At 47.9% G+C, this 12,950-nt stretch overlaps 1 protein-coding gene across 1 annotated transcript in view; it reads right to left on the bottom strand.

Moving 5' to 3' along the window:
- Nucleotides 1-1,008: 1,008 nt before the first annotated feature.
- Nucleotides 1,009-12,950, bottom strand: part of LOC143793118 (uncharacterized) — a 53,277-nt gene continuing 41,335 nt past the window's right edge. The window contains exons 4-7 of the mRNA XM_077279782.1: nucleotides 4,134-4,325; nucleotides 3,495-3,686; nucleotides 2,376-2,409; nucleotides 1,009-1,240 (exon numbers count right to left, since the gene is read on the bottom strand). Of these exons, the coding sequence (XP_077135897.1) occupies nucleotides 1,009-1,240; nucleotides 2,376-2,409; nucleotides 3,495-3,686; nucleotides 4,134-4,325 (650 nt within the window). The remainder of the gene's footprint in view (nucleotides 1,241-2,375; nucleotides 2,410-3,494; nucleotides 3,687-4,133; nucleotides 4,326-12,950) is intronic.

Raw genomic sequence — 12,950 nt, 5'->3', positions numbered from 1 at the left:
CCTGTGGGCTTGATGTCAGCTGCCATAAAACAGCTGACATCAACCCCAGAAATATTACTCCACTTGCCACCGTCCCAGGGCAAGTGGGAAGAGCCAGGAAAAGCACCAGAATTGACGCATCTAATAGATACACCTTTTCTGGGGCTGCCGTGGGTTGCTATTTTTAGGCTGAGTGGGCAAATATCCATAGCCCCTTACCAGCCTGAGAATATCAGCCCTCAGCTGTCTACGTTAGCTTGGCTGGTGGTAAAAAATGGTGGGGACTCCTATTCTTGATAACCATCCATGATAAAGCTGACAGCTGAGGGTTGCAGCCCACAGCTGTTTTGCCTGCCCTGGTTATCAAAAATTGAAGAGACCCCACATCATCTTTTTACATCTATTTATTTATCATGCAGGTGCCAGCTGATGAATACTCTCATCAGCGACACCTTCTCTTGCTGTTTTCAGTGACAGCAGGAGTAGGCTGATGGGAGTTGTACTCTCTCATCAGTCAAGACCTGTGACTGGGGGTAAACTTTTACTACCAGTCACAGCTGCTGGCTCATGCTGTCATCTGACAATGTGGGAATCACAGCCCTATGACTGGCGCTAAAAATGTTACCGCCAGTGTTTCTCGCACTTTCATGCAGATGACAGCATAGGACATACCCGATGTTCGGGGTGCCGAACCCAAAAAGTAACATGCAGTTCCTGGAGATGTCAGTGTTTGGGGTCCATACATGGACACTAAGTGTTTGGTATGGACCCCGAACTTTACTGTTTGTGTTCACCCATCTTTAGTCAAGGCTTAGGTTATGCTGAGCTGCGGTGCCTGGCTTGAATGGGAGTGACAGTGTCAGCAACTGCTAGAAAATCAAGAAGAACAGCATCCAATCTGGGTGAAAAAAAAAAAATACCTCTTTACTTTGCCATAAGGCGACTTCTTTTTTTATCGATGGCACCAGATCATGACACATTTGTTAGAACAAACTACATCTGCTGTGGTGGTCTGCACATTGGGTATGCTCATTCAGTGGTAACTATTGTCGCAGCAGTCTTGGAATACACCATATGATCAACATGTATCACTGCCACACAATGGTTATCATCATTAATGTAACAATATTTAACACCTTCTCTGTAGATCTGTAGTCTTCTGAGTAATATCCCGGAGATCTTCCCCACCAATGACACCAGGAGGGCTGCCAGCTTCAGCAAAAATGGCACCACGAGTCCAAAGGAGGACAGAAGTAATGACCTGAAGAAGAAATCGAGACAAGCACAGGAGGGATTTTACTAGCCTAGAATGCATTGAGCATGTGCTGATCCCGACATCCATTCCCCATCCATTCAATCATCCATTTATCCAGCAATTTGTCAATCTATTTGACCACCAGGTCCGGTCATCCATCCCTCGTCCTTCTTACGTCGCTCCACCCATGTATTTCTATCCTACAGCTCTCCCCATTCATTCATCGATCCTCCACAGTTATCATCTCTCCATTCACCCTGACAATAGATAAGTAAATGTGTTGAAATTCGTATCATCCAGATGAACCAGTAGAATTCAATTAAGACCAATTAAAATTTGGTCCAAATCAAATCTTCCCCATAAAGATGATTATTTAGCCGTGTCTCTCCAGAACCCAAAACACAATGAATGGAAGAAAGGGAGAAATGGTTAAAATAATAAATGATTGTACTCCCCTGTCCGAGGCTTGCCCCCTACCTGTCCGGCCTCAGCAGCCTCCAGCTCAGTCCTCCACTCGCTGTGAATCGCTTTTCATTGGTCGGGATCTTCTGCCGCTGACGAGGCCTCCTGCCATCACGTTGGGTGGTCACCCTCCATAATACACACCACCCTACACGACCTCGGGAGGACTAATCAGCTGTAGAAGATCCAGACCGTAGACCAATCCAAAGGGAACTGAAAGGTGGGTAAGCAGAGGGGCAAGTCTAAAACAGATGGATCATATTTTAGGATTTTTTTTTTTACTTTTTCCCTGACCTGCAATGAAGCTAACATAATGGCGGACCACCTGATGTCACTTTACCTAATTTCTGTGAATTGGATCCCATCTAATTTGGATTCTGACAAACACAATTTTTCAAACAATTTGTAATGAATTAGATCTATTACTAATTGATTAGCATTTCTCTAAGCCAACTATCTGTTGATGTCACTCGGTTCACCATCGCTCCCTTCCTCCTTTCCTCCATCATCCATACATCCACCCAGTGAACACTTCTGTCTCTTATGACTGATAACCCAGGGAATGAATGATGAGTACCGGAGCGATCACTGGAGACACTGCATTATTGTCATAGAATAGTGGGTTCCGATGTTCTAGGTCTGGATTACATGGATAACACGGACACTGACGGATCCTCACCTTGCTTGACTGGTCAGCGTTGACATCTTGTGATCTGTGGAGAAAACAGTAAACCAGTGTGAGGTTCATGGCCCCAGCACAATGTCACACATGAGGGTTTAAGTTGGTATAGATGCAGCACATAAACACATGTTCACACTGGCCATAAAACATGCAAAACCTACAAGAAACAAAATCAGCAAAACCCTGCTGTAACTAAATAAGTAAAAAATAAGTAAAAAGCAAAAGTGCAGCTGAATAACTCAGGGTTCTTAGTACTGTTTTTGATTTTAAAAAATAGCATAAAAGCCGTCCCCCCACGACAAGGTGACTGATCGGGACGGTCCTACGCTGTCTAATATTAAAACCCTTACCATAGGCGACAGTTGACCTCAGTGTGTGAATAAGGGCAGACAAAAGGATCGGGTCCCAACCAGTGAACACCAGGCTGGGCTTTTGCTCATTTTGTATCTTGTAGGTTTTGTATACTTTATGGCCGATGTGAACATGCATTTTTGTGCTGCATGTATACCAACTTAAACCAAGGTCAATTTTTTTTTTTTTTCTCTGTATTTTTGCATTCTGTGCAAGCCGGGTGTGGCCTCCCTCTCCTGAGCTGGTAATTTACATTTAAAGCTTCCCCAGACTGGTGTCCACTGGTTGGGACTCAGTCCTTTCTCTGCCCTTATTCACTCTGACACATGGTAAGGTTTTTAATATTAGACAGTGTAGGACCGTCCCGATCAGAGTCACCTTGTTGTGGTGGGACGGCGTTTATACTATTTTTGATCAAAAACAGTATTACTAAGAAGCCCGAGTTATTTGAATGCACTTTTTGCTTTTTACTTACTTAGTTACAGCAGGGTTTTTGCTCATTTTGTTTCTTGTAGGTTATATATCATCTTCAGGAAGCTGCCGGGAGGAGGCCCAGCGACAACAGCAGAACACAGAGGAGACTGGTTGTCAGTCCAGCGCATTCCTGGGTTGTTTAAATGTATATACCCAAGTAGAGAAGGGCGCCATGTATTTAGGGTAAGGAGTGAGCGAATTTCAGGATCTGTTACTTTATTAGTCAAAGTGCATCAGAAAATATTTTGTTGGGAACATTCCTGAATAAAGATGGATCAGAATTGAACCCACCGACACACGTGAGGAGACCATCTGCCTCCGACAGGAGAAACTCCCCGGAATCCTCCCGACACTGCAGCCTGAACATCTGCCCCCCATATGTCTGCGGACAGGAGACGAGCACAGAACCATTCACAGCAATCTCTGTAAAGTTCTCCGGAAAATCCACAATGTGCGACCACCGAGGTGACTTTCGACAAACACCTGGCGACAGAAAAATCAAAAACATCAGGAGAGAAATACAGGGTGACATAAACAGCGAGACATGAGTAGACACCGTCCCTTTAATAGCATTGTCCTAACAGGAGCTGACAGGTTTATTAAGGGGGGCAAGCGGAGCTATAGAGATCCGCAAGTCAAGAGCGCCCCCTGAAGGCAGCTGAATGTTCATGACATTTGCACCTTTTTTTATACAGACTGAACCATCCCAAAAACATTGTATTATTAAAGGTATTTAGCCAGGAAATGTTCTCGTTCTCTGAATGTAGCCTGCAGTGTAAAGTATGGAGGCATTTCTTCTACTTTTCATTTCCCAATCTGCCTGTGAGGGGTTAGTAGGAAATAATAGTTTGTAACTTTGACTGTTCTTTTATAGAAAAAAAAGGCATAAAATAAATAAGAAAACTAATAACGCATTTGAGCCGCCCCTACCGACACAATAATCGCCATCGCTCTGCGGGGACAGGACAAACTCTCCGGACGCCTCTCTACACTGCAGTGTGACGTTCTTCTGCTGATACCGCTTTTGGCAGGACACCTCCACTACTTCGTCAGCTTCAATCTCTGTGATATTGGGTGGGAAATTCACGATATCCGTCCATGGAGCGGTAACGGGACAAACACCTGGAGAGGAGAAGGAAAGTGAGGACAGTCAGGAGATTTGGGGCGAGAACGGAGGAGGCCACGGATCATGATTCCTGCATGTTGGGATCAAACTGTGAATGAATTCCAAAATGACTTACAATCAGTCGTCTGTGGGTCTCGGATACTTTTGTCATATACTGTTCATAATGATTGAGGGCTAAGCTCAGCCAGGATTACTGGACCATGAGCTCCATGCTGGGAAACCAAGGGAAAGGCTGCAACTCCGTCACCTCCTGAGAAGATGTGTGTGACTGTAGATGGGGCAGACTGCGGCACGCGGACAGATGGCTCCTGCAGCTACATCTATGGGAGTTCTCCACCGCAATGTATTCTACTTAGTACAGTTGATGACCATTCGGTCAGAGAGGAGCTCGTTCACTGCTGATTCCCCTGAAGACCTGGAGCATTACTGCACCAATCTCACGGCAACAGACATTTTTGCACCATTATAGATATTCTGGAAAGTTTTGAAATTTTGTATTTTTTTTATTGCAACTTAACAAGCACTTGAACAAACATCCATCCATGATGAACATGTGCAGGTACAGATAGGCTCCGCGTGAGTGCCTCCCTCTTCTGGATAAAATGGAGGGTCCTGTGCGTGGGATCTCCTACATTATATTTATGTGCCCTCATAGGACAGATGAGCAAGGGTGGTCCTAATAATACCATTACTGTGTAACCGTGATGGCCTCCAGAAAGTGTCAGGTGAGCATGAAACTGTGAACCTCACATACATCAGCAAACTGTACCTATCCTGATCGTGGTTTCTGTAAGATGGTTCTTCTTTCTGTTCTCACAACTCAGAGAAGTAAAATAAGTTCTCAGTCACCAAGAGAAACCACAAAGGTCTCCGCTGCCGCACGAGCCTCAGAGAAAGCGACATTTACTAACAAACATCTCAACACATTGTTCTGACCAGAAGTGAAAAAAGGGAAGTCAGGTCCCTCGTTCTGTGTATACAGCGCTGAGACTCAGTACTGTGCACTGTACGATCTGTCAGGAGGAAGTGGTGGCCATCACATTACGGGACATGGCCGAGTATTATTAGCCTTACACAGATATACTATCATATTCTGAGCAAAAGGTGATTACAAAACTTCAGTCTGTCCTCTGTGTTCATAACAGCATTAGACAATCCCTCAACTATATCATCTCCTGAAGCCCCCAACTACACTGCTCAAAAAAATAAAGGGAACACTAAAATCCCACATCCTAGATATCACTGAATGAAATATTCCAGTTGTAAATCTTTATTCATTACATAGTGGAATGTGTTGAGAACAATGAAACCTAAAAATTATCAACGTGAATCACAACTAATATCCCACGGAGGTCTGGAGTTGGAATAATGCTCAAAATCAAAGTGGAAAATCAAATTGCAGGCTGATCCAACTTCAGTGGAAATGCCTCAAGACAAGGAAATGATGCTCAGTAGTGTGTGTGGCCTCCACGTGCTTGTAAGACCTCCCTACAATGCAAGAGCATGCTCCTGATGAGACGGCGGTTGGTGTCCTGAGGGATCTCCTCCCAGACCTGGACTAAAGCATCCGCCAACTCCTGGACAGTCTGTGGTGCAATGTGACGTTGGTGGATGGAGCGAGACATGATGTCCCAGATGTGTTCAATCGGATTCAGGTCTGAGGAACGAGCGGGCCAGTCCATAGCTTCAATGCCTTCATCTTGCAGGAACTGCTGACACTCTCCAGCCACATGAGGTCTGGCATTGTTCGCATTAGGAGGAACCCAGGGCCAACCGCACCAGCATATGGTCTCACAAGGGGTCTGAGGATCTCATCTCAGTACCTAATGGCATTCAGGCTACCTCTGGCGAGCACATGGAGGGCTGTGCGGCCCTCCAAAGAAATGCCACCCCACACCATTACTGACCCACTGCCAAACCGGTCATGCTGAAGGATGTTGCCGGCAGATCGCTCTCCATGGCGCCTCCAGACTCTGTCACGTGTGTCACATGTGCTCAGTGTGAACCTGCTTTCATCTGTGAAGAGCACAGGGCGCCAGTGGCGAATTTGCCAATCCTGGTGTTTTGTGGCAAATGCCAAGCGTACTGCACGGTGTTGGGCTGTGAGCACAACCCCCATCTGTGGACGTCGGGCACTCAGACCATCCTCATGGAGACGGTTTCTAACTGTTTGTGCAGACACATGCACATTTGTGGCCTGCTGGAGGTCATTTTGCAGGGCTCTGGCAGTGCTCCTCCTGTTCCTCCTTGCACAAAAGCTGAGGTAGTGGTCCTGCTGCTGGGTTGTTGCCCTCCTACGTCCCCCTCCACGTCTCCTGGTGTACTGGCCTGTCTCCTGGTAGCTCCTCCAGCCTCTGGACACTACGTTGACAGACACCGCAAACCTTCTTGCCACAGCTCGCATTGATGTGCCATCCTGGATCAGCTGCACTACCTGAGCCACTTGTGTGGGTTGTAGAGTCCGTCTCATGCTACCACGAGTGTGAAAGCACAACCAACATTCAAAAGTGACCAAAACATCTGCCAGAAAGCATTGGTACTGAGATGTGGTCTGTGGTCCCCACCTGCAGAGCCACTCCTTTATTAAGTGTGTCTTGATAATTGCCAATAATTTCCATCTGTCGTCAATTTCCCATGCTGTTGTGCAAATGAATTAAATTGTCAAACAGTGTTGCTTCCTAAGTGGACAGTTTGATTTCACAGAAGTGTGATTTACTTGGCGTTATATTCTGTTGTTTAAGTGTTCCCCTTAGTTTTTTTGAGCAGTGTATATCAACTCCGGACTACACCAGCTCTGAAATATACCATTCCCAAATAGATCAGCTCCTGACTACACCAGCTCTGAAATATAGCAGCCCCCAACTATATCAGCTCCTGACTACACCAGCTCTGAAATATAGCAGCCCCCAACTATATCAGCTCCTGACTACACCAGCCCTGAAATATAGCAGCCCCCAACTATATCAGCTCCTGACTACACCAGCTCCGAAATACACCAGCTCCCAACTATATCAGCTCCTGACTACACCAGCTCTGAAATATACCAGCTCCCAAATATATCAGCTCCTGACTACACCAGCATCAAAATATACCAAACCCCAATTATAGCTCCTGAATACACCAGCTCCTAAAAATACGAGCCCCAACTATATCAACTCCTGACTACTCCAGCCCCGATATATACCAGCCCCAACTACATCAACTCCGGACTACACCAGCTCTGAAATATACCAGCCCCAACTATATCAGCTACTGTCTACACCAGCTCCAAAATATACCAGCCCCAACTATATGAGTTCCTGACTACACCAGCTCCGAAATACACCAGCCTCAACTATATCATCTCTTGAATACACCAGCTCCAAAATATATGAGCCTCCAACTATATCAGCTACTGACTACACCAGCTCCGAAATATACCAGCCCCAACTATATCAGCTCCTGACTACACCAGCTCCGAAATATACCAGCCCCAACTATATCAGCTACTGACTACACCAGCTCTGAAATATACCAGCCCCAACTATATCAGCTCCTGACTACACCAGCTCCGAAATATACCAGTCCCAACTATATCAGCTCCTGACTACACCAGCTCCGAAATATACCAGCCCCAACTATATCAGCTCCTGACTACACCAGCTCCGAAATATACCAGCCCCAACTATATCAGCTCCTGACTACACCAGCTCCGAAATATACTAGCCCCAACTATATCAGCTCCTGACTACACCAGCTCTGAAATATACCAGCTCCAACTATATCATCTCTTGAATACACCAGCTACAAAATATATGAGCCTCCAACTATATCAGCTACTGACTACAGCAGCTCCGAAAAATATCAGCCCCCAACTATATCAGCTCCTGACTACACCAGCTCTGAAATATACCAGTCCCCAACTATATCAACTCCTGACTACACCAGCTCCAAAATATACCAGCCCCAACTATATCCGCTCCTGACTACACCAGCTCCGAAATATACCAGCCCCAACTATATCAGCTCCTGACTACACCAGCTCTGAAATATACCAGCCCCAACTATATCAGCTCCTGACTACACCAGCTCCGAAATATACCAGCCCCAACTATATCAGTTCCTGACTATGTAAGAGGGTGGTGCTGTTATGGACAGTAACACGCTGCCACTTTGAGACAGCACCCCCTTGTTTGGTGTGATGGAATGTTCTGCTTCCCCTGCTATAGACTGTGAAGATAAACTGCCCTAGAATAAGGGGAGGAGTTGAGCCTGAACTGTGTCTGTGAGCTGAAGCTGCTACAAGAGAACTTTGTGCTGTTTGCTACAAGAAAGGTCTCACAGCCTGGGAAGGAGTCTACTTGTGAAATTTGCAAGACTTTTCCGGGTACAGCAAAGGTGGCTGTTCTGTGCTAGTTTGTGAAGCCACAAAGATACTGAGAAAGGGACTTACAGTTTCCAGGAGCATCCCTAGTACCCAGAAGCAAGGAGAAGACCACGTTTCACAGAGATGACAGAAAGCCGTGCGCACCACCATATTAGACTGCTGGGGGCCCCCTGGGACTGGACCTGAGTCCCCAACATCACCGTGAGTCTGGTCCTGTTTGGTGCACCTGTTAGGGCCTAGTGTAGGCTTCAGTAGTCAGTACACGGCAGCCGTGGGGCCTGCTTAGTAAAGGCCAGGGAGGTTATATGTACAGTAGCATCGTTATTTGTTTATTGTTTAAATTTGCTTGTGAGACATATTTTGAGTCTGTGATAGCTGGAGCACCGTGCTATTTTACGGATAAGATAAAGTTTATAACTCTTGTAAAGTGTCTCTTGCCATTGCATACCCCTGTTTGCATCTTCCTTGTTCCTTCCATTGCCTGTCTCCCAATAAATCTACCCTTTACTGTACACAAGATGAGGTGCAAACAACAGTCTTCCTGCACAGGGGTGGTCCCCTGGCCATCGCTTCAAGTGGCGCTGCGAGCACGGTACTGTCACCAAGATGGACGCAGCAGACCGCAATGGCAGGAATGCTAACATTAATGGAGATGCTGTGGGCATTGGTGGAACCCCTGCAAGGACACTCCCTATGGGCACCATATTTAGTGTGCTACCAAAGTTTGACGGCAAGAATATGCCACTGTCCGACTGGGTTTCCCGGCTGCAAAGCACCCTGAAGATTTATAACATCAGCCCAGACCTTGAAGCCGACATCGCTTTAACTGCCCTAGAGGGAGAAGCCCGCAGAAACGTCTGCCTACAACCAGAACTCACCCGCAGTACCCTGAAGGAGCTAGTGAAGTTCCTGGAGGAGATCTACGGCGAGACTGCTAGCGCTGGACACCTTCGCGCCAAATTTTTCTCTAGGCTGCAGTGGGAAGAAGGAATTTCTCAGTATGCAACAGCACTGCAAGAAGTGTTCGCAGAGGTGCAGAGAAAGGAGGCGAATGGATTTTGCGGCATGGGCTCTAAAGACCGGATACTCCGGGAGCAATTCATTCTGGGACTGCACAGCACATCCTTGAGGCGAGCACTGTCAGAATGGGTCCGGGCAGATCCGGCCCTTACGTTTTGTCAAATCCTGGCGGAAACAGTGGCCCGAAGTAAAGAAGAGAGCAATGCGTTTGAGGTGATGCGTGTCCAGGACGCTAATTCCAGAGGGGACCCAAACCATCAAGAAGTGCTGGCTCAGGAAGGGCAAGACTTGCAGCGGTCCCTTGTTAACTTGCAAGAGAAACTGACCCAGATGGAGCGAAGAGTGGGGGAACTACAAGAGCCTGACCCACCATACTCATGCAACCATTTTTCAGCCCGACCGACAAGGGATCAGTGGGAACAAGCCCCCTCCCGTCAGGCATCGGAGGCACGAGGACAGGCTCGAGGTGCCTCCCGGTGAGGAGGAGGCATCCAATGCTGGGAATGTGGAGGACGGGGGCACCTTGCTAGAGATTGTCGGAACTATACTCAAGGCCAGCGGAAGCCGCCGTTAAACTACCAACCCCCACAGTAGTGCGGCACTCTGCGGGGGAGGCGAGGAGAGAGGCCGCTCCATATCATAACGAACACTTGATTGCTTGGAGTCCCATCCTACGTGCTGAATTTGAGGGAGTTCTAGTGGATTGCCTGGTAGATACCGGGTCACAAGTGACCATAATGCCAGAAACGTATTTCAAGCAGCATTTCCAGGACCTGGCCAAGCCAGAAAAAGAGACATTGATCCGCTTGTTTGCTTCCAACCAACAACCGATCCCGGTCACAGGGGTCGTGTGGATGAATATTCAAATCTGTGGGCAAGAAGTTGGGAGAAAAGGGATCCTGCTAGTCCCTGGGCCTATCAAAGAAGATGTGCCTGTCGTACTGGGGATGAATATCCTATGTGAACTCGATCAGATTATGTTTACCAAACGGGGACCTGGATAATGGAAGAAGGCTACTACACATAAGCCTACTCAAGAAGCTTTTCAACGACTGATCCGCGTCTGTGGGATGCAGAAGAGTGTGCCATCCTATCAGACGGTAGGGGTCATCAGGGTTCCTGGTAAAGAACCTGTAATCCTGCCTCCTGAGTGAGAAACTATAGTATACCTTCCAGTGGGGATGCATCGCAACCTTGACGGGTTGGAAGTGATTGTTCAGCCTGTGGTAGGCGGAGGAGTGGACCAAGAAGTCATGGTAGCTCGCACGATAGCTTTGGTCCAGCGAGGACACGTCCCCATAAGAGCTTTGAATGTGAGCCCCGGGGAGGTCACCTTGCCACGAGGGACAGATCTGGCCCTGGTGTACCTACATAAGGGCGAAGTGGTGAGTCAGAAGGAGATGTCTTTATCGCCGAAAGAAGGTGCGGGGTGGACCCTAGCAGTTGCTGTGGGAGCCGAAGAGATGCCATCCCCGGAGTGGAGTGGCTGGGTCATCCTTAATCAAATAGAAGTGGATGTGAAGGCTCTGGGCCCTGAGCGTGTGCAAGCAATAGAAGCTATGCTGTGGGAACATCAGGCCGCATTCGCCCGTCACGCCGAGGATTTCGGCTGTACTGAAGCAATCACACACGAGATACCGACCGGAGAAGCTCGTCCAATTCGAGAACGATACCGGCAGATCCCACCCAATATGTATTAAGAGGTGAAAACATTACTGAGGCAGATGCTGGATTCAGGAGTGTTGCAGAGTAGTCAAAGCCCTTGGGCAGCCCCGGTGGTGCTCGTCAAGAAAAAGGATGGGACCATCCGGTTCTGTGTAGACTACAGGAAACTCAATGCCTGCACTGTTCGAGACTCGTATCCGTTGCTCCGCATCGAGGAATCCTTGACAGCGTTGGGGAAAGCCAAGTACTTCTCCACCCTGGACCTAGCAAGCGGATACTGGCAAGTAGCCGTGGCAGAGAAAGACAGAGAAAAAAACGCCTTCATCCTCCCTATGGGACTGTTTGAGTTTAACCGGATGCCCTTCGGGCTCTCCAATGCTCCGGGCACATTTCAACGGCTGATGGAAAAGTGTTTGGGAGACTTAAATTTTGAGGCTTCCCTGATCTATCTGAATGACATCATTGTGTTTTCGGCCTCATTCGAAGAACACCTTGCCCGGCTTACAGGTATTCGGAAGACTGCGGGCTTATAACCTGAAGGTGAAGCCAAAGAAGTGCCACCTCTTCAAGAGAGAGATCGAGTACCTGGGCCACATAGTGTCACAAGATGGAGTTCTACCCTCACCAGAAAAAGTGGCTGCTATCCAGATGTGGCCAGTCCCTCGCACGGTGAGAGAATGTCAGGCCTTTCTGGGGCTTGCCGGGTACTACCGCCGGTTTGTCAAAGACTTCGCGAAGGAGGCGGGTCCCGTGAATGAGCTGCTGAGGGGGACCGCCGGAGTGTCGAAGACCCAGTACATCCCTTGGGCCCAGAGACAAGACGAGGCCTTCCAGGCTATAAAGAATGCCCTTACTTCAGCCCCGATTTTGGCCTATGCAGATTTTGATCAACCGTTCTTGTTGTACACAGACGGTAGCCTTCATGGACTCGGTGCCGTACTTTCTCAGATACAGGATGGACATGAGAGAGTCATCGGGTATGCCAGCAGGTCCCTGCGAGACAGCGAAAGAAACCCACACAATTACAGCTCCTTCCTGTTAGAGCTCCTGGCCCTGGTGTGGGCCATGACAGAGAAGTTTGCGGGCTTCCTGGCAGGGACCAAGATTCAAGTTCGAACAGACAATAATCCCCTGGCCCACCTTGAGAATGCTAAATTGGGGGCCTTAGAACAACGATGGGTGGCTCGCCTAGCCAAGTTTGACTTTACCATTCATTATCGCTCTGCTACCGAAAACGCAAATGCTGACGGGCTGTCAAGAGTGACTGTGGAGACTCCAGCGGGGGATCTCGATGAACAACTTGAAGAGGAGGAGACTCCAGATTTTCATAAGTTCAAGCCCCCAGTGGTTGCGGCCCAGTCAAGAAGGGAGGCCTGCGCACTACCCCGGTCCCTGGTTAGAACCAATGAGGAATAGGGACATGTTCAGGATGAAGACGAAGGGCTGAGACAGATAAAATGGTGTCTAACTCAGAAGCAGAAGCCTGGCAAACAAGAGAGCGATGATCTGGACGCTGAAATGAAGAGTATCTTACACCAGTGGGATAGACTGGAAGCGTGAGAATCAGTGT

The sequence above is a fragment of the Ranitomeya variabilis genome, chromosome 1, assembly GCF_051348905.1.
Source record: "Ranitomeya variabilis isolate aRanVar5 chromosome 1, aRanVar5.hap1, whole genome shotgun sequence".
Lineage (NCBI taxonomy): Eukaryota > Metazoa > Chordata > Amphibia > Anura > Dendrobatidae > Ranitomeya > Ranitomeya variabilis.
This window is presented reverse-complemented; position numbering and strand designations above follow the sequence as displayed.